General features: G+C 44.6%; 1 protein-coding gene across 1 annotated transcript in view; it reads right to left on the bottom strand.

Annotated features, from left to right (window-relative positions):
* The window catches only part of LOC109306134 (interleukin-5 receptor subunit alpha-like), a 61474-nt gene that overhangs the window by 9872 nt on the left and 29115 nt on the right, over positions 1-22487 (bottom strand). The window contains exons 8-9 of the mRNA XM_019529406.1: positions 20167-20303; positions 1480-1624 (exon numbers count right to left, since the gene is read on the bottom strand). Of these exons, the coding sequence (XP_019384951.1) occupies positions 1480-1624; positions 20167-20303 (282 nt within the window). The remainder of the gene's footprint in view (positions 1-1479; positions 1625-20166; positions 20304-22487) is intronic.

Raw genomic sequence — 22487 nt, 5'->3', positions numbered from 1 at the left:
TATGAACCTTGAGCTCAAATGGTAAATACTGATTTTTTGTTACAGCCATGCAGCCTTGCTGCATTCAGTTGTGAGATATTTATCTATTCTTATTTATTAAAGGTAATGTTTACACTATTTTGTGTATCAACATATTCACACAGAGAAACATACAAGATCAGGTCCAAATTGTTCTCTCAGATGCTCCCTCTTAGGCATTGTGACACCTAAAATGGGTACAGTCAGGCTTGTAGGATCCCCAGACAGTCAAATAGGGAGAGGTTAGGCATCTCCAAAATGTAATCCAGAAAATGTATCTGTTTAGCAGGATAAGACCTAGACACATAATAGGAAGCAGAAAGTACATGCTGAATCCCTGCCCCTATCCAGGGCTTAGCTACCTAACTAAGGGTTGAACATTAGGCATCTGTATTATCTTAGAATCCAGTGTCCAGAAGGGAGAAGCCTAACTCACATCAACAGCATTGAATTCAAGTTGATTTCACTTGGTGCATGTATACTATCCACCTTTTGAATAATGGCCCAGGTATTAGAGCACTTCCCCAAAAAATGAGACACTCAGATTCTTGGCCTACCTCATCCCCTAGGCAACTGGTAGGTAGAAGGTTTCAGGGGGCACATGCCCCCCCAACATGGCTGTCCCCACCACTGACACCACCAGCAGCTTCTGCATGTGCTCGCCAGCCCTGTCCCTACCGCCACTGTCACCAGCTTCTGTGGGAGCTCACCAGCTCCGTCCCCACTGCCAACAACTCTGGCAACTTCTACAGGTGCTCATCAGCACCGCCCCTACTGTCGATGCCGCCCCTGGCTTCTGCAGGTACCCCCCCCCCAGACTCAAGAGGCACCAGTCGCCCATACCTCATTCTGAGAGGATTTATACTCACATCTTCCAACACCCTAACCAACAGATAAGACAGCTGTCTGGAAAGGGCAGCTTCCACTTCTCATGACAAATTTGACTGGCTGTGAAGCCAAGAGCACAGGAGCCATCATCCAGAACAGTAAGCAAGAAAGATCCTGACTCTGTAGTCCATTGGTGAGCTTACTTCCCAGGTAACAAGACGACCTGGATTTCTGGTCCCTGCTGCCAGGATTATGTCTGGTTTGTAAGCAATGACTGCATAATGTAAAATGCATAAACCATACTGAGAGAAATGACTGGAACATAGGAGTCCCCCATGCCCTGGGGAGTCTCATCATAAAAGGAATGTAAATCTTTGGGCAGGGGCTTTCATTTTGTCCTATATAACACTTAAGTACAAGTAGGTCCCAGTTCCTGACTGGAGATCCTAAGAATTACCAGAATACAAGAAAAGAACGATAATGATGTGGAGAATTTTTCTCTTCTGTATTCCTAACCTGCACCTGCAAACAGTTTGACAGGGCCTGAGACATGGTTCCCCATTCCTGTTTATTACAGCATTGTCTTTTTGCAGCTAAAATTATTCCCCGTTTATATTACAAATTATAACTTACCATCGTCAATGAAAACTGGTTCACTCCAGTCACTCCAAAGCTTGTTTGTTATACAAATCTTTTTCTTTGCTCTGACTTGAACAGAGTATGCTTTCATTGGTTTATGAACTGGATACACGTATTCTTCTTCCCTGGTTTCTGTGGGCTAGCAGGAGTTTTGTTAAATGTTATTTATCATTGCAGTTTAAAGAGCACAAATACAAGTGTCTGCATTTCAATCCTAATTAAAATATGTCTTAAAATTGGGATACACACATTTGAAAACAATGTGTATATATGAAAACTGAGGTTTTGAAACCATTAAACTGTTGACTCTAAGAATGTTGATACCAATCAGTGTTGTACCAAGAATAATAATAACTCTTCTTCTATATTCAATTACACCAAGCATCAAGAATATAGTAAGAATGAAGCAATATGCTTGGGGCTTTCTTTTTGTTTGTTTTGCTTTGCTTTGACTTTTTAAATAAAATATGACCACATTTCTTAAGGAACTAATCTACTTTTTTAACATGACTATTAATTTCAGATGTTTCAGTTTCTGGTGATTAACATGGCAGCTTAAATGAGTCTGAGAGAAGGTATCCAACACTCAGATAATGCATGTCAAACAGAACATGGAAAATTTAATCTCTTTTAAACATTTGTTACTTTTGACATTTCAGGTCATCTCTAAAAAATGCACAATAATGCTTTACAAGATATAGAAAAGACAAGAGGAGAGATGACTTATTGACAAGGACAAACAATACCGTAAGAAGAGACAAAAGCGTAGAGGCCAAATTCTATTTCCCTTTGCACACCTAGATATCAGCTTTCCAGCAAGTGGCATTTTTGGCACTTAGCATACTTTATGATTCTATTACTGATGTAGTGAGGATGCTTAATTATCTACATGGTTACTGATCATGCAATCTGGGACACACACAGTGGTACACAAAACTATGGAGGGGAATATGTTGACTCTATGCAAGTCACAAAATTCTAACCAACAAAAACTCATGACTAGCACAGTTTAGAGGTAGGAGGAGGACACTCCCATGTTTTAGTTCTAGAACTGAGGGGGTCAGGGCACTTGCCCAGGAAAGATACCAAGGTTCTAGGGTTTACTCACCCAAAGCAGGTTCAGATCCTGCCTCTCTCTGACTTCTAATCACAGCATTCCAACCACTATGGTAATCCTTTTAAACCTGATTCACTAGGCAGTACAGGTGTGTGAAACAGGCTGTATTTAATTTGGATTCAGATTCAGCCTGAGTTGGGGACAGTGATTTGATTTGTTGATTCAGAACACTGTCCCAATTTGATTCGGCCGAATCCAAATCTGAAGATTCAATGCTGATTTGGAGAATTTGCAATTCGGCTGTAGACACAGCTTTAAATTTTTTTTTCTACGTGCCTCAAAGTACCAGGTGTGGCTCATGAACACCGCAATGGTGGGGCAGATGGAGTACCCCACAGGAGCATGGGGCGGGGGAAGACCCGCATGCTTGGTGATGAACCCGGAAGTGGACCAAAAGTACTTCCAGTCGACTTCTGGGTCTGCTGCCAAGCACATGTCGGGGAGCCTCCATATCCACCCAGCTTGGCAATCGGCAACAGGGGGACCCTGGGTGCCCCCCTGACCCAGGATACACCAGTCACCGAGCCAGGGGAACACCAGGGGGCCACCGTATGCTCCCTGGCAGACCCAGAAGTGGACTGGAAAGTGCTTCTGGTCCACTTCCAGGTCTGCTGTTGAGCGCACTGGGGATCCCCCCCACATCTGCTCCACCATCTTAGCATTCACGAGCCTCCTGGTACCTTGAGGTATGTAGAAAAAGCATTTAAAGCTATGTCTTTATCTGAATCATTGAATCTCTCCAAATCAATTTGGAGGGTTCTGATTCAATTTGGCAAAATTAAAGGGTCTCCTGATTCAATTTGGATTTAGAGATTCAGCCACTGAATTGGGCTGAATCTCCTCTGAATCGAATCAGCGATAGAAGCTTCACACAGCCCTACTAAGTGGCCATGAAAAGGAAAGAGAGAGAGAGATAGAAGAGAACAAATTAAAGTGTGTGTTCCTCAGTTTGACAGGTCCTCTGAAAAGGAACAGGTCATGGGTTCCAACCCAGTGGGACAGAAATGATCCCTCTGCTCTCTATTTCATCCAGTGAATCGAAGATGCAAAGAGCAGCTTCAAAAAGAGTGCTGGATGTAGTGATAAGAGAATGCCTGATGTAAGTCAGAGAGAAAAAATTAAAATTGGCTTTGGTGGACAGACTTAAAACTCAGGTTTCCTACAGCCTGGGGAAATGTCCCTAACCATTCAGCTATTAGGACTATACCACAGAAGGGCTCCTCCTGTTTTTTGTGGACTTATGCTCAAGTACACATATATGGCTGCATAACTGTCTGGCCAGCTCATAGCTTACATTGAGCATGATCAGGAACCATGCAGATGCCACACTTACAAGTGAAAAAACTGGAAACAGTATGAAGTGCCAAAAATAAAGCTTACCTGGCTGAAAAACTGCCACTTGGGCATGTAGAGTGAAATAGAGTTCTGCCTTAAATGTATGCATCTCAAAGACAGAGAGCTGTTCAGGTTGGCAGTGGTAAGCTGTCAATCATGATACGTGGAGCTTTTTCAGTGCAACCAAGGCTGTGTATGAACCAAGCTCTTGCAAACTAACCCTGCTTAGCTCTGAAAAAAAGTAGTACACTCCTCAAAGATGAATCCAACTAAAACTTCTGGAAGAAGTACTACCAAAAGTTCCTGAACTCAGAATTGATAGTGACTGATGAAACCATCAAATCCATCCCACAGCATCCAGTAAAAGAAGTGCTTTCCAGTCCATCTACCTCTGAGGAAGTCCACCAGGTGATAAGACAGTAGAACAAAAAAACATCTGGCCCTCATCATAGAATCATCAAATCATAGAATCAATGAGTTGGAAGGGCCCTAGACAGATCATCGAGTCCGACCCCCTGCCATGGGCAGGAAGGAGCACTGGGGGTGGCAGGGGTCATAAGACCTCAGCCAGGTGCCTATCCAGTCTCCTCTTGAAGGTTTCCAGGGAAGGTGAGAGCACCACCCCTCTGGGGAGCCTATTCCAGACTCTGGCCACCCTTACAGTGAAGTAGTTCTTCCTAATATCTAACCTAAACCTATCCTCCCTCAGCTTGCGACCATTGTTCCTGGTGACTCCAAAGGAGGCCCTGGTGAACAGGCTGTCCCCGAGTCCCTGCTGGTGGCCCCTGATAAGGTTGTAGGCAGCCACAAGATCCCCCCTCAGTCTCCTCTCGCAGAGACTGAAGAGATTCAGGTCCCTCAGCCTCTCCTTGTAGGGCTGCCCTCAACCATACGAATGGCCCTCCTCTGGATCCTCTCCAGGTTCTCCACGTCCTTCTTGAAGTGTGGCAGACTCCCAAGACTGCACATACCTGTGAAGATGACCCCTGGGGCTGATAGCTGCCATCCAGCAACTACCAAGGGAAACTCCCATGAAGTCAAAGACCCCTGGACTGGGTAAGCCTGAAAACTGGGGAGTCACCAAAGTCTGCCAGAGAGGGATAAAAGGCAGTGAAGAATGACCCCCAATGGCACCATCTTTGACCTGACCAGCACCCTGTCTGCCCAGACAGAAGAACCAGCCAGCGACCCCCTTCTGAAGCAACATTACACTGAAAGAAACCTCGACTGGCCATCAACAGCAGACTCCAGTGCTTAGGGACAGCATAGGTGTATTTTGACATTGGTGCTTAATGTTCATAGCTAGCTACTGTGAGTGTGTGTGTGTGCAGAAATTTGTGTGTGTCTGAGGGGATCCACCCCAAGGTTTATGATGTGACTTTTGCATCTGTTTAATAAGCTAGAATTTTATGATGATCCTGTGAGTTGGTCCTTTGTAGCCAACATTATCTGGTGGAGAACACAGGCAAAATTCTAAGATTATTGATGGATTGTGGTGATTGGTAATTGTGTCCCTCCAGATAGAACCCGCATCCACAGAGGAGTGGGCATTTGGTTATAGTCACCCAACGGGATGGGCTTTGGTTATCTGCCCAATCTGCTGGACAGGGGAGGGCAGGACTCAGGATTTGGAAACAGATAGAACCCACATCCAGCCTGAGGGACAGGGGAGGACCACGTCCATGAGGGAGTGGGAATTGGTGAGGGAATTCCTGTGAAGGGTTAGGAGTGTGAGGGCTCAAGGAAACTGACTCTCAGGAGTTGTTTGTTTTGTTTCATTTTGTTTTCATTGTTTGGAAATAGTGGGGAGCGTGAGGGCTCAGAATTGTTTGTTTTGTTTTGTTGTTTGGGGTTAAGGCTTCAAGTATGTTTAGGAAAATGTTCCTGTTTAGGAAAAGGGCCCCTAACATAGGAGACCAAGAGCCCTGGTGGGTATGGAGGGAGGAACTTTCCCCCCTACATAAGGAGATTCTGAGGGTTGGACCCAGCCCATGCAGGGAGGATGTGTGTGCTCCAGGCTTCTCCAAAGGGGACATGGAGGACCAATGTGAAAAATTCTGCCTTTGTGAGGGACCCTCGGCTCAAAGGCAACATAGTGCCTTCGTCTGGCTACTGTGGCATGGTGTAAAAACAGAAGTTGAGGAAAAAGCTCAGTGAGCCTCTGAAATTGAGGAAAAGGAGGAGCAAATCCAAATTCTAAAAGATTAATGTATCCAGTTGGAAACCAGTAATCAGACTCTAAAGGGGTTGTCTAGGAATTTGGAAAGAGAGAATGAGCAATTGATAAAGATAAATCAAGACAATGCCTGGCAATTGCAAATTAGTGGACCAAGAAAAGTTTAGCTGAGAAGCCTTGCAAAACTTGGTAAAAACGATGAGCAAAAACCAAGCTGCAAAGGGAGCCAAAGCAAACCACAGCCCCATTCTAAATACCATTAGCTCCTTGAAAAAGAAAATCCAGAAGCACAGCCTGCAAGTAGCAGCTGTTATCCAGGGAGACCAAACTTGGGATCTAGACATCCCCTTCAATCCAGGAGAGATTTGGGGTATGGAGATGTTGTAAGACCCAGAGGACATAAGAGATTCTCCTCTAACGACCCTAAGTCCAAAAAGGAGAGCACTCTGGTTCCTGAGGTGAACGCAATCATGCAGAACTCAGTTACTTGGGATGCACAGGGCAACCCTAGGGAGACCACACAAGTGATGTTTCCGCTTAGTGGAGCTGATCTAGCCACCTTGGGCAAGACCCTGGGACCTGCTAACATCAGGAATTTGGGACAGTGGTTGCAGAAATTCTTGAATGTAGTGGAGTGTGAAACCCTGAGTACCTGTGAATGGCACCACCTATTAAGGGCTTGTGCCACTCCAGAGGTTCAGACAGCAATGAGCCCTGAGAGTGGCTTTGGGGTAGACACTATTCCCTGGAGTATAATGGATTTGGGAATTAATCTAGGGAGAAAAATGTTTAAAGGACAGCATGGGGTAAGTCGCCAGACCCCTGGGGATCCTGTGAGGGACTATGTAATCTGGTGTGTTACGTTGGGGCTGCTTTCAGAGTCGGTGCTTCCCCTCGGACACCTGATATATCAGATATAGATTATCCCCCAGGGTTTTGGAAGGAGGTGCAGGAGGGCATACACCAATCTATAATTGAGCTAATGGGGCCACTCTGAGAAGCCCAGAATTATGCTGTGGAGGAAATCCTAGCCTGGGCTCAGGATGCAGAGTGATTAGTTGGACGGGGGGGAGGGTTGCGATTGCAGCCACCCAGTTCAAAGAAAAGCCCAATGACACACCAAGTTATATGGTTACTTACTCCAATGAGAGCGCATACCCCAAATCTGACAGGAGGGGCAGGGGTCCAAATCAACGCCCCAGGCAAAGTCAGTTAACTCAAGAGTAACCAGGGAAAGAAAGGGGGACAATGAAATTTGGGCAGCAGTGTGAAAATTTTTAATGCAGCATGGAGAACCCAAAGAAAAGTGGAGTGGGAAGCCTCTAGCTTATCAGGATGGCAGAGTTGAGCATAGCAGAAGCAGCACCTTCCCAGTCCAATAGAATAGCAGCCTCAGCACTGGTCCCTGAAGAGCACTGACAGGGCCCCCATAGCAGGACTCATGAGCAAAGCCCAGGCTCATGGGTAAAGTTGGGGACCCTTGATTGGGATCCAGAAGGGTGACCCAGAGTACCCGTTATGGTGGGAACCCAAGGGCATACCAGTGCACTCCTGGATACTGGAGCTGTGCTAAATGTATTTAGAAGAAAATGGGACTTGAAGCAGTTTAAAACCGATCAAATCATATTCCGGTCCTTCACGGAGCAGGAAACAGGTGGGATTGCGTGTAGGGGTGGGGGGTAACTGCATGTATCCAGTTCTCGGAGGGACCCCAAGGCATCAATATAGATGGAGTTCAACAAGGGGGCTCCACTGAACAGTTGATTCTTGGAGCCCCCTTGTTCAACTGGGAGGGCTGGATTCTGGATCTGGCCAACAGGGTTGTGTGACGAGCACAGACAGCTGATCCCTGAGAGCCCTGTGAAACTAACCCATATTGGAGGTGGGAATGGTGCAGGGGGTTGTAGCCATCAGCCTTGACTTGGGGGATGAGTGGGTGCAGCAGTTTCCTAAAGTATGGGCTAAAAGTAAAAGTGACTGCAGCTGGATCAACGCCTGTGTTAAAATCATAGGAGATCCAGTGCCTCCTCAAAAACAGTATAGCTTTCCTAAGCAAGCAGAGGAAACCATACAGCTAATTATTGAAAATCTACTGCAGCAGGGAGTGCTAACAGAAAACAATTTGGAATGTAATCCCCCAATATAGCCTGTCCTAAAGGCAGACACGGTATCATGGATACTAACCATTGACTATCAAGCCATTAACAAGGGGACTTGCCTCATGGCTCCTATAGCAGCTAATATGTCTGCCATGCTTAGCAGGATACAAGAGAGTCCCTGATGGTTTTCAGTGATAGATCTGGCCAACTGTTTTTTTTGCAATTTTCCTACACCTTGAGTCATGGAACTAATTCGCTTTCACTTTTAAAGGGAAACAACACACCTTTACCCGAGTCCCACAGGGGTTTCACAACATCCCAGCCATAACCCACCACTACATTGTATCCATGCTCCAGAGTTTAGCTGAACCTGATCAGGAAAGGGTGATCTCTTACATAGATGACATATTGGTACAGGGAGATCAGAAGCAGGAGGTAAAGGAATGCACGGAGAGGTGCTGGCTCATAGCTGGAAAACTGGGTTCAGGGCCAGCAGAACAAAGGCTCGGTTAATCATGCAAGAAGTAACCTACTTGGGTGTAAGACTGGGGCTGGAAGGGAAAAAGATTGATTCCCAGAAGGTCACTGCTTTATTAAACATGCCGGTTCCCAAGGACCCTCACTCCCTGCGAGTGTTACTTGGAGGTTTTAACTTTCTCCACTCCCACATATACCAATTTGCAGAAATTACTCAGCCCCTGTGGAGGCTGCTAAAGACTGACATCTTAGAAGCCAAGATGAACCAATTAGCAGATGCTGCAGCAAAGAAAGGAGAATGGGAGAATATCTCAGCAAGCCACCAAAACTGGATAATTCAGGAGGACTATGTTGTTCATCAGGGAACTGGGGAGATTAGATGGGTACCACCCCCGGATTGCAGAGACAAAATTATTAGTGCCTCTCATAGTCTCAGACATGAAGCACCTGAAGCCACTACAGCCAGGGTGCAAGAGATTGCTTACTGGTCAGGGATGTGTAAAGATGTCAAGGAGTGGGTGCAGAACTGCTTACACTGTGCAGGGGAGGGAGCAAAACCAAAGGACATGGGGCTACTTCTCCACCAGAAGATAGTGGGTCTGTGGCAATGAATCCAAATGGATTACATTGATAAGCTACCCCGCACAGCCAGGGGAAACCAGTATCTCCTGGTGATCACAGATTCCTTCAGTGGATGGGGCAAGGCATTCCCCATGTGAACCTACACTGCTGAAGCCACAGCAAAAAACCTGTGGACAGAAGCAATATGCAGATTTGGGGCTCCTAAAATTATTGACTCAAATCAAGGTTGCCATTTCACCGGAGCTGTTCATAGATCCATAGATGTTAGGGTCAAAAGGGACCTCAACAGATCCTCCAGTCTTTCCTGTCTATGCAGGGGGTCAGAGTGCTGGGTTCAGATGACCCCAGCCAGATGTCCATCCAACCTCCTCTTGAAGACCTCCAGGGTAGGGGAAGAGCACCACCTCCCTTGAGAGCCCATTCCAGACCTTGGATACTCTAACTGTGAAGAAGTTCCTCCTAATGTCCAGTCTAAATCTGCTCTCTGCTAGCTTATGGCCATTGTTTCTTGTGACCCCCAGGGGTGCCTTGGTGAGTAGAGCTTCACCAATTCCCTTCTGCATCCCCATGATGAATTTATAGGCAGTCACAAGGTCACCTCTCAACCTTGTCTTGCTGCCCTAGCCTCTCCTTGTAGGGCTTGGCCTGCAAGCTCTTAACCATACGAGTGGCCCTTCTCTGGACCTTCTCCAGGTTATCCACATCCCTCTTGAAGTGTGGCACCCAAAACCGCACGCAGTATTCCAACTGCGGTCTGACCAGCACCTGACAGAGGGAAGCATCACCTCCTTGGTTCTGTCTGTCATGCATCTGCTGATGAATGATAAAGTGCAGTTAGCTTTTCTGATGACTTTGTCACACTGACGACTTGTGTTCATCTTGGAGTCCACTAGGACTCCAAGATCCCTTTCCGCTTCCGTGCTACTGAACAAGTAATTTCCTAGGCAGTAGGTGTGCTGGACGTTTTTCCTCCCTAGGTGCAGCACTTTGCATTTCTCCTTGTTGAATTGCATTTTATAGTTTTCTGCCCATTTGTCCAACCTGTCCAGGTCTGCCTATAGTTGTTCCCTGCCCTCCGGTGTGTCCACTTCTCTCTACAGTTTTGTATCATCCACAAACTTGGATGGAGTAGACTTCACTCCCTCATCCAAGTCACTGATGAAGACATTGAAGAGTACTGGTCCAAGGACCGAGCCCTGCCGGACTCCACTACCCACTCCCTTCCAGGTCAACACCGACCCATCCACTACCACTCTCTGGGTATGACCGTCTAGCCAATTTGCCACCCACTGGACTGTGTAATCATACAAGTCACAGCCCCTTAACTTGTTCACCAGTATGGGGTGGGATACCGTATCAAAGGCCTTCCTGAAGTCCAAGTATACGACATCCACCCCTCCTCCTGCGTCGAGGCGTTTTGTAACCTGGTCATAAAGAGACTAGATTAGTCAGGCACGATCTACCTGCTACGAACCTGTGCTGTTTTCCCCTCAGCATAATTTTTCCTGCTGGGCTTTCACATATGTGAGACTTAATAATCTTTTCAAAGACTTTGCCAAGGATGGAGGTGAGACTGACTGGCCTATAGTTGCCTGGATCCTCCTTCCTCCACTTCTTGAAAATAGGGACCACATTGGCCCTTTTCCAGTCCTCCGGGACCTGTCCCATGCATCACAAGTGCTCAAATATTCTTGCCAGTGGCTGTGCCCTCAGTACCCTTGGATGGAGCTCATCTGGACCTACCGACTTAAACACATCCAGGCCTTCCAAGTGACTCTGCAACATCTAAGAGTCAATGCTTGGTAGTCTGGCACCCAGATGTTGCTTCTCTACAATCCCATTGTGAGACTTGTCTTGCCCCTTGTTTAGGAAGACTGAGGCAAAGAACTCATTGAGGAGTTCAGGCTTGTCCTCCCTGTCTGTCACCAATTGCTTTTGTCCATTAAGTAGTGGTCCTATTCCACCCTGGGCCTTCCTTTTGCTCCCTATGTATCTGAAAAATGATTTTTTGTTATCCTTAACTTGGGATGCCATCCTCAGCTCCATGGTAGCTTTGGCCTTTCTAACTGCCTCCCTACAACTGCGAGCTGAGGAGGTATACTCCTCTTTAGTAATCTCTCCTTGTTTCCACAGCATATATGCTCCCCTTTTTGCCCTTAGGCTGCTCTGGATTTCTCTGGTCACCCAAGGAAGCCTCTTGGCTCCTTTTCCCCCGCATCGGAATCGTCTTCCTCTGTACCCAAAGGATCGTTTCCTTAAGGCACAGCCACCCTTCCTGGGCTCCCATCTAACCAAATCTCTTATTCTGCAGTGCATCATTGACTAAATGCCTGAGTTTGCTGAAGTCAACCTTTCTAAAGTCTAACACTCACCCTGCTAGTTACCTTACCCACTCCACACCAATTCTGTTATTTGGTGGTCACTGTCCCCCAGGTGACCATTGATCTGCAGGTCCCCTACCATGTTATCCCCTGTTGCCAATATCAGGTCCAGTAAAGCATTCCCCGTAGTGGGACCATGTACCTCCTGCATCAGGTGGAGGTCCTGTACACAGGATAGGAACCTGTGTGAATGGTGGGAATTTGCTATTGTCAAACAGCTGCTGCAAGCCTAAAGCATCAGGCAGCAGTGGCACATTCCCCGCCACCCTCAAGCATCTGGGCAGGTAAAGCAGATGAATAGGACAATTAAGGAGTCATTAAGGAAGGTGGTAAATCAAACAGGTAGAGACTGGGATCTTAAACTTCCTTTGATCTTAGCTGCTGTCCGGAGCCGGAACCACTTTGGAACCAGCCTCCAGCCCTACCAGATTCTATTTAGCAAATGGATGGCTCTAATACCCACTGGGCTTATCCCATACCCAGAGAGCCTGGACAATCCACAGCCCACAGAAACTACTGAATGAGTACAAGCTCCCATATCATTTGAGGCAGCAGGAGCTGTAGATTAATGAGGTTATTCAGCAAGCTCAGCTGCAGATGGATAAGCAGCTCAAACAGCTTCCAAGGCTATGGGAAATTGGACAGTCAGTCATATACCTTAGACTCACTCCAAAGGCACATGTCCTAGAGTCCAAATGGGTCAGACTCTTCACTATCATTAATCAATTGAGCCCAACTGTGGTCCAAATTGATAAAGGGGAATCTGAGAAATGGGTGCATGTGTCACAATTGAAACTGTTCGAAGAGGCAGAATAAACCTAACCCTGAATCTAGCCTTGTCCTAAGAGGATATTTCCCTTCATCATGAGAAGAGTGGTTCAAGGAGTAAAGGAATAAAACAGACTGACCTTTGAGGAATTGGGTGAACAATCTCTTCACCCTGTAGGCCACCCATCTTGGCTAGCAGGAAAGAATGACTCTGTGCTGTCGGAAAATGCGCATCAGATGAGCTGATCAGTGCTCACCCTGATGAGCACTGATAATGGTCACAAGCTGGCAGAGGGTAGATTTAAGCTAGATATCAGGAGGCGCTACTTCACAGTCAGGGCAGCTAGGATCTGGAACCAACTTCCAAGAGGAGTGGCCCTGGCTCCTACCCTGGGGGTCTTTAAGAGGAGGCTAGAGGTACACCTTGCTGGGGTCGTTTGACCCCAGTACTCTTTCCTGCCATGGCAGAGGGTCAGATTAGATGATCTACTCATGTCCCTTCCGACCCTAGAAACTATGAAACTAGGAAACCAACTAATATGATTTGGGTTTGATCCAAATTTATGGTCCACCAATCTTATAATCACGGGGGTGGTTAGTGGTAAAATAAATCAAGTATTCCCAATCATAACATTGGGGAGCCTGATCAATGACACTTTTATGAACCCACAGACAGGCAAACATTGGGCTCTAAAACAACCTAATGGCCAATTTAAAGCCATCACGGTCAATAACTGTGAGAATGTTGGCTCCACTTTCCTTGTGAAGAACTTGTGTTACAGTCCCAAACCCTTTGCTTTGACCCTGATTTTTCAATTTGTCCCTAGGTAATGTTCAAAGATCCCAGTGCTCAATCCCTACTTGTCAGCATTGGTTTTGGATGTGTTTGTCTCCATACCCTTTGTCAATCTATTACAGTGAATTAATTTTATAATATTACTGGCCTGCAACACAACATCTGTCTATGTAATGTCAGATCCATCACTGGGTGTGACATTCAGTACAGAAAGAGGACCATGCTACATCAGTCAATCACCCCATAGTACAGACTCTCAATCTAAACTTACCCAGTTCACCTCACTATATCCCCACCCCCCTAGCCCTCAGACATGCTACCACACCCCCAGAACTCCAAAAAGCCCTATAAGCATTATAGACCCAAGCCAACAAAACCTATACTATCATCCAAACTAATAACCACCAAGTCATCCAGGTACTCACCAAAAATCAAAGAAGTTTGCCCAGTACACCCTAATGATAATTTTAACATTCCTAACTGTAGTCCTGTACAGTAAACTCACTGCCACCCTACGTACTGTACATGATAAAATCGATGAGGCTAAAGCATTAGGCCGAATATTATAGTGACATCAACCTGACAGCCGATGTCAAGGTGGGGAATAATGTAGCAAACCTTTTTTTTTGCCTGCCCCCCCACTCCAATGTGGAGCCTCTCCATATAGCAAAAAGCCTCTTTTGTAGTATTTGCCCCCTTTGGGGGATGCGTTCTCTTTTCTACCTTTTCTTCTTTCCTCCCTCTTCTTCTTTTATTATATTATATATGGTGTACTTGTAATAAAAATATAGTATGTAGATACTGTTATGGGTAAAAATAGTATTATGCATCAGTATGTTGTCTCTCCCCCCTCCCCCCCATTGTATTTGGTTTATTTGTTGTATGTGCCATGGCATTTCACCCTTTTATGTTTTATATTCTATGCTTTTTAAACCTTATAACAAATGTTCTTTAAGTTGAAAAGTAAGTTGTACCATGTAACAATGTTAGCAAGTGCAGAAATCAAACCGCAGCTTCTCTGCATGGAGTGGGTCCCTGAATGAATTTTGATTGACTGCATAACACAGTAGCTAGACAGGATAGCAAGCTAATGAGCAACAATTAACACCTATGAAACCACAGACTAAGGAGAGGAAAGGATCAATATAGAGTCAGGAACTCCCTGAAACTTCATTGTTAAAGGTACAGAAGCCCCAGTTTGAAATAATCAACGCCGAAGACTGAATCTTGGGACTGAATAACCCCTGATCAACTGCCCCCAGAACCCTATTCATCACAGCAGTGCATTAATCAAGTTTCATCAACAGACTCCCAAGACTACACGTACCTGTAGGGCTGACAGCTGCCATCCAGCAACCACCAAGAGGGACGTCCCATGAGGTCAATGACCTCTGGATTGGGTAAGCCTGAAAACTGGGGAGTCACCAAAGTCTGCCAAAGAGGGATAAAAGGCACCCTCTTTGACCTGACCAGCACCCTGCCTGCCCAGCCAGAAGGACCAGCCGGCGACCCCCTTCCAAAGCAACATCACACTGAAAGAAGCCTTGACTGGCCATCGACGACAGACTCCAGCACTTGGGGATACGTGTGTCTTGACATCGGTGCTTAGTGTTCATAGCTAGCTACTGTGAATGTGTGTGTGTGTGAGGGGATCAGCCCCAAGGTTTATGATTTGACTTTTGCATCCATCTAATAAATTAGAATTTTATGATGATCCTGTATGTTGGTCCTTTGTAGCCAACACTACCACCTAAAAAGCCTGGAATGCCATCACCAGTACTATCTCCAGAAGATCCTTGGCATAAAGTGGGAAGATTGTCACACAAATGCCAGTGTCCTCACTGACACAAACTCTACCAGTATGGAAGTATTAATTATTCAATATAAGCTGCGGTGGACAGCACACTGTGTGCTCATGCCTGATACACATGTACCAAAACAACTTCTATACTTCGAAGTCAGCCAAAGACAAAGGACACGTGGGGGCCAGAGGAAATGTTTCAAGGACACCCATAAGGTGAACATTAAGTGTGGCATTGACACCACAAATTGGAAAAAGCTAGCCTAAGACAAGGCTACGTGGTGATGTCTTGTGAGAGAAGGACATCTTACTTCAAGGAAAACCATCTTGCCCTGGAGAAAACAAAACAACAGAAACATAAGTAAAAGAAACAAGACCAAGAAAACTGTAGTCCAACTCTCCCTTTAACTGCCACCTGAGGCATTTGTGGCTCTAGGATTGGCCTTCCTAGCCAAAAATGGACTCATTTACATTGAACCGTTGACTACTACCTTCTGAGCCCAATGATCCAGCCAGTTTCCCTTCCACCTTACAGACCATTCATTCAATCCATGCTTCCTTAGCTTACCTGAGAAAATGTTGTGGGAGACGGTATGAAAAGGCTTGTGAAAGCCAAGGTACATCACATCCACTAGTCTCCCCATATCTATAGAGCCAGTTGTCTCATCACAGAAAACAATCAGGTTGGTCAGGCATGACTTATCCTTGGAAAATCCATGCTGACTGTTCCTAATCACCAAGGATCCTGGTGTAAGCCAAAATCCACATTTTTCCATGATTAAAATGAAACACCACTACATATACATTTATGTATTAAAGGTGTTTCATTTTAAAATCAGGGAAAAATATGAATTTTGGATTTTTTTTTTAACCTGAAAATTGGGGATTTTTTTTTAAATCAGAGAAAACCAGGATCCCTGCTAATCACTTTCTCCAAGTGCTTAGAAATAAATACCTTGAGGACCTGCTCCATGATTTTTTCAGGGACTGAGGTTAGGCTGACCAGTCTGTAGTTCTTTGTCTTCCCTTTTTTAAAGATGTGCACTATATTTGTCCTTTTCCAATCATCTAGGACTTCTCCCGATCTCTATGAGTTTTCAAAGATGATGCCCAGCAGCTCTGCTATCATATTGGCCAACTCTCTCAGCACCTTCATGTGCACCCGGCTGCATGGACTTGTTCATGCCCAGCTTTTCTAAATAGTACCTAACCTGATCTATTGCAACTGTTGGCTGCTCACTTCCTCCCCAAACTGTGCTGCCCAGTGCAGTAGTCTGGGAGCTGACTTTGCCTGTGAAGAATGAGGTGAAAAGGCACTGAGTACTTCAACCTTTTTTGAATCCTCTGTCACTAGGTTGCCTCCACATTTTAGAAAAGGATCCACAATTTCTCTGTTCTTCTTGTTGCTGACATACTTGTAGAAAACCATCTTGGTACTCCTTCACGTCCCTTTCTAGCAACTCCAGCTGTGCTTTGGTCTTCCTGATTTCATCCCTGCATGCCCAAGCAATATCTCCTATACTCCTCCCTAGTTGTTTGTCCAGGTTTCCACTTCTTATAAGCTTCATTTTTGTGTTTTAGCTCACTGAAGGAGTTCCCTGCTAAGCCAAGCTGGTCTTCTGCCATACTTGCTAATCTGCCTAGCACGTTGGGATTGTTTGTTCGTACTGCCTCAGTAAGGTTTCTTTAAAATACAGCCAGCACTCCTGGATTCCTCTCCCCTTCAGACTGGCCTTCCAGGGGATCCTGCCCATCAGTTCCCTGACTGAATCAAAGTCTGCTTTTCTGAAGTCCAGGGCTGATACCTGCTACTATCCTTCTGGCCTTTCCTCAGAATCCTGAGTAGTCATCTTACGGTTGCTTCTTCCCAAGTTGGCATCCATTACTACATTCCCCACAAATTGTTCCCTGTTCGTGAGCAACAGGTCAAGAAGAGCATGGCCCCTAGTTGGCTTCTTTAACACGCATACTAGGAAGTTGTCTCCAACACGCTCCATCTTCACCAAGGAAAATTTATTACGTCTTCCTCTTATCCCTTCCTGGACTTCAGAGCAAATTCATGCATCCTTGATATACTGTGAAGTACTTTTATCCTTTTTCCTTGTCTGTTTTTCTGAAACAAACTACACCCTTTTAATTCAATATTCCAATGCTGTAATTTATCCTACCAAGTCTCTATGTTGCCAATTAAATCCAAGTTATGTTTGTGTTGTTAAACTTGAAGTTCTTCCCATTTATTCCCTGTATCCAAGCCATTTCTTTAGAGCCATCTCAGGTGCTTGCCAAATTGCTCTCTTTGTCTCCACCTTGTTTTTTCTGTTACCCTATTGCAATGTCACCTCCCATCTGCCCACTTGGTTTTAGTCTTAACACCAATTCACTACCTGTTTATTACTCATTTTTGTGCTCTTTTCAAACTAAAATTAAAACTTTTTTATTAGGCTCATGAGAGTCCTTGAATATTCTTCCTCTCTCTTATCAGCAGGGATACTGATTTTCTCTGATTAAAAAATACCCAATTTGGGGGTTAAAAAAGTAACCCAAAAGCTACATTTTCCCATGATTAAAATGAAATGCCACTAATATACACACACAGTGGTGTTTCATTTTGATTGCAGAAAAATGTGGATTTTGAGTTACTTTTTTAACCCCAGAATTGGAGATTTTTATCAGATGAACCTAAAGCTTCCCAAGAATTGTGATATAACCTGTATCCTCCTATGCCCCCACTCTATGCTCTGCTTGTGGATGTTTTCTCATTCTGTCCTTCCATTAAAGCCAACTAAAATGTTTCACAAGACCACTTATCCTTTTCAACATACTTTAGGAGGGCAGCTACTTCAAAGAATTATTTGGAGAGAGGAAGATGGTCATAAGATACAGCTCATACCTGGGACAAAAAAAAGGGATTGAGAATTTTGGCCATTACTCCTATATGGAACCAGAAGCCTTATAAACTGGGATGGATCGGGCTCCTTTTACCTCCAGCTGATCCAGAGAGCTATTATGGGTTATCTGACTCACCTGTTAAGGGTTTGTTTAGATAAATGAAGAGTTAATTTAACAGGAGTCTATCTTGTGGGGAGTCTAAGGCAAATTAGGTTGTTTCTCCTAACTCAGGAGAACAAAAGCCTCTGGAAATATTTGTGAATATGAGAGAACTAGTGAGAAGAGTTTAAATGAAGCTGCCAGAGTGTACCCAGAGCTCGAGATAGGGCCGGTACCACCAAGCTTGAGAGCATGAGCCTTCTATAGTCTTCAACTTGTAGGCTGACAGCTCGGCCTTAAAACACATGCTTAGGAGCCACCCTTCTAGTCTCACCCACCATATCTTTATTTTATTTAAATAAGCAGAAGGCTCTGGATTGGGGCTCTGTGTGTGGATATTTTTTCTTGTGGGGCTCCTGCTTTCCCTATCTACATGCCAGCCAGGTGTTTAAGGTCCCAGGGCCAATATTAAATAAAGAGGGAACAAAGAATATCCAGGCACTTGATGCCAGATCAAGTCTACAGAAGCAGTTTCTCAGTCCTGGTTTTCAAGTTTCAGGGTCTTCATCTTAGAGACACCTCTCAGGTTTGTATCAATGTTTTCCTGACTAAATAACTGTCCTCCCAATATAACAAAAGGAACTTCTGGCCTTTGTGTCAGGCTCAATGACCACTTAGGCAGCCTCCCTGCATTTCTTTCACTCAGCCCTGCTGGGTCACTAACACTTTTTGCTACCAGGTTAATTAAAGAACAGTAAGTCAATTACAGAGTTAATAAATCAATTTTGGCCCTGCTGGGCAATGTCTCACATGCTGGCCACGCTTCTCTAAAGGTCCTGGCTTAGGTCTCATTAAGGAACCATCAGTGCCACTCCCTCACAACGATCAGTTTCTTGCTGACCTAGTTGCCAGTGGCTGATTGCCAGCTGGGGGGTGTCCCCCAGCAGCCAATTGCAGCACTGGTGGCAAAACTGGAGGTATCCAATCTTGGGGGTGGGTGGAACTCGGCACCCCCACTCCCTGGCCAGCAAGGCCAAATCATGTGCTCCCTGTTTCCCCCTATGCCTGGGTACCAGGTGCTGAGTGCTCCTCCAAGCACTCAGTCTTCAAGCTGCTTCCCTCACCAGCGCTGGAGGGAACAGCTGAGTGTTTTGCTCCCAGAGCAGCCTCTGTTCTGCCCCTGTGCTACACTGTGCCTTCCTCCCCCCAGGCTGGCACTGAACATCTGGTTCTACCAGATGCCTCGGTGCACCCACCAATACACAGTGAGCACACACTTCTAAAGCACGGCTGCTGCTGCATCCACCACTGCCACCGATGTCCCTGCAGGTAAGTAGGGAACGCCTCCAGCTTTTACCAGGCCATTCTGCTTTCCCTGGTGCTCAGGGATGAGCCCCTGGGAATTCCCCTACACAGGTTCCTTGAGGAGCTGAGTCCCCACTAGCTCTTTTCAAAACCTTTGTAAAGAGAAAAAATTAAACTGCGTGAGAATATTAAGAAAGAAGTATATTAAAATAGCAGCATAGAATCTGGACCATGGGAAAATGTCTGCTACTCATTCTCTTACAAAACATGAAATGTTTAACAATAAGTCACATGGAGATGTTTAACCATAAGTAATGTGAAAAACAACTTCCAACAGCACCCAGTAGAATAATATTGCCCAAGGATGATTTGAATATCAATTAATCAGAAGTAAAGCTAATCAACAGCAAATACTGGATACTTTTAATCTAAATATTGTTATATTTTTTCTTAATCAAGTTCTCTCATAGAGATGTCTCAGCACTTTTTAGAGTTTCCTTTTCTCATTTAGTACCATTTATTTTATTTTTAAGAGAGATGTATTTCATATTTTTTATCTTATTGAATTCATTCACCAGCAAATGAAACGTTTCAATAATTGTTTTGTAGTAGGTTTAATAATATTTTCAATTAAAATATATGAACAAAAATCAGTTCCTTTGCAATGAGTTTAAACCACTCCCAAATGAAAATAGGTCTGCATTCTTCAAACAGCTCTGCTTAGAAGTGAAAGTGGTCAAAAATGAGTCACTCTCAAAGGTACTTGGGGTTTCTTAGAAGTTTATCAAGATTAACCTAAGTGGTGGCCTGATGGCGTAGAGCTGGTTAAGAAATGTATTGACATAAAACTGCATACCTTTAGATCTTTAATTTTCACCTGATATGTAAAACAGGACCTCTCTGAGGAACCAATAGTAGGTGGATGTTTCCAGGAAATATGAATGCTTCCATTTTCAAGGGCAATGGACACATTATTTGGAGGGTTCAGTTTTTCTGAAAATAAGCAGAGAGGAGTAAGCATTTCATACTCTTTCAGTATGTGTTCATATGAATATAATACAGCCAAAGTAACATACACTATTCACATTTTTGGGATAACTGACACAGGATAAGGCTTATTTCACAGGAAGCTGCTTTACTGCAACTGTTACATACTTACTGGCATGCAATAACTTCACCAAGATAAAGAGACAGCTTCTATCGCAAGACTGAATCATAGTTTCCCCATGAGAGGATAGCCTCTGAAATGTGTACTCAGCATTGCAGACAAGTGTCCCAAAGACCTTTGGGCTGTTGCTAGCTCTATGCTTTGTGTATTGAATAGTGCATTGTGGGATACTTGCAGTGCTTTGTGGAAGTCACTGCAACTCTGAAAATAGCATGATTTCTCCCATGATCTGCCTTCTTTTGGGTAATGAGTGCCATTCTTAAATTATTAACAGACCATTATGGACAAAGCTCTCCATTTTGGTATGCATGATAGATTGTGTATGCATTTATTGTTGCTGGATGGCTGCAACTTCATAAGCTAGCAGCTGTAGAACCAAACAGCTTGTTAAATGGGAAAAAAATCTGTTTAAGAACTACTTAAGCATGCGAAGTGTGCCTAGACTGGTGACACTAATGGGCTCCTATATTGGAGCAGCCTCACTGCATGTCTATGCTGTAAATACAGCACATCAGAACAGACTTGATTGATCAAGTCTGCTGGAGCACAGAAATTAATGCATACCAGCAGCCTCCAGCATCATGTGTATCAGCGTCCCCACACTGAAAAATGGCAGTGGGGTACTTTAAAGTTTGTTCATTGAGCTTTGGTTCAAAGTGACTTGCTACCACTTTTCAGTGTGGCGATGCTGATACACAAGATGTTCAGGCACTTTTAATTAGCGTGGCTTGCACACACCACAGTACTGTGAAAATCTTTACTGTCTGAGTTCCCAGGGCCTGGAATGGACTCCCCCCCAGAGGTGGTGCAAGCACCTATTCTGGATACTTTGAAAAAAAACTTGGATGCCTATCTTGCTGGGGTCATTTGACCCCTGCTGACTCCCTGCCCCTTGGGCAGGAGGTTGGACCTGATGATCTTGTGAGGTCCACTCCAGCCCTAATGTTTATGATAGATAGATAGATAAATAGATAGAGAGATAGTGGCATTTCATTTTGATCACGGAAAAATGTGGATTTGGGGTAACTTTTTTTAACCCAAAAATTAGGGATTTTTTTTTTTATCAGAGAAAACCAGGATCCCGATTAATCACCCTGCTCACCAGCCCTCTAATGACAAGTCACAGCTCTGCAGGTGAGGGACAGTCAGAGAAGCACTAACACTGATCAACATTTGAATAGTTCAAAGTGCAATGTATAACAAGGCCCTCTGTTGCTGCAGCCTCAAGGGAGTTTCAGAAACATCATGCATGTTTCTATTGTTTTGTGTTGGGTTTTATTTCACAATTTCCGTTTCACAGGAAGTTAAAAATTGTTTTGATTCACTTCAAAAACCAATATTCCAAATTGAAATCTCTTGTAAGTGGGATATCTTGCGCTTGGGCCAGACTTGCTCATAATTTAATTTCAAGTAATGTCGTGAAATGCCACTGATATAAATCAATACAAATATGATCAGAATGTCACTCAGAGTATAGATGAGACTCAGCTTTGGGTGTGGGCTGTGTTCTGAAATAATTTACAGTGGTGCAAAGTTGAAACAACAGTAACGGACTACTTTTTGCTTTGATTTTCTCTGGTGTAGCTGTTAGAAATGGAATACTGTTAGAAATGGAGTATTGTTAGAAATGCACAGCTTGCATCTTGCACCTGATAAGAAAGAAACGCTGCCAAGGACTTTTTTCCTTGCCCAGCCTTGCCACAGCTTTTCTTATACTAAATCGCAGACTCTCCCCCAGCTTCTCTCTAGCTTTTCTCATACAGATTACAGAAGCTGGAATTCAACCGACTGTGTCCTTGAAGGGGGGGGGGGGGTTTGAACTCTTGGTGACCTATAGTAATCTCTGAGCATGCTTAATTAGCTGATGCATATCTACCTCTCTGCCCTGCATACTTAAGTAGTTAATTATACTATACATGCGATGTATGTAGTGATGTAACCACATGTATGCTTGTATGAAACGGAAGTGAGCTGTAAGAGTTCCTGTTTCTGCACACGTGCCCAGGAGG

Source organism: Crocodylus porosus, unplaced genomic scaffold (assembly GCF_001723895.1).
Source record: "Crocodylus porosus isolate Cpor-Errol unplaced genomic scaffold, CroPor_comp1, whole genome shotgun sequence".
Classification (NCBI taxonomy): domain Eukaryota; kingdom Metazoa; phylum Chordata; order Crocodylia; family Crocodylidae; genus Crocodylus; species Crocodylus porosus.
The sequence above is the reverse complement of the archived record's forward strand: the minus strand, read 5'-3'. Positions and strand labels throughout refer to the sequence as shown.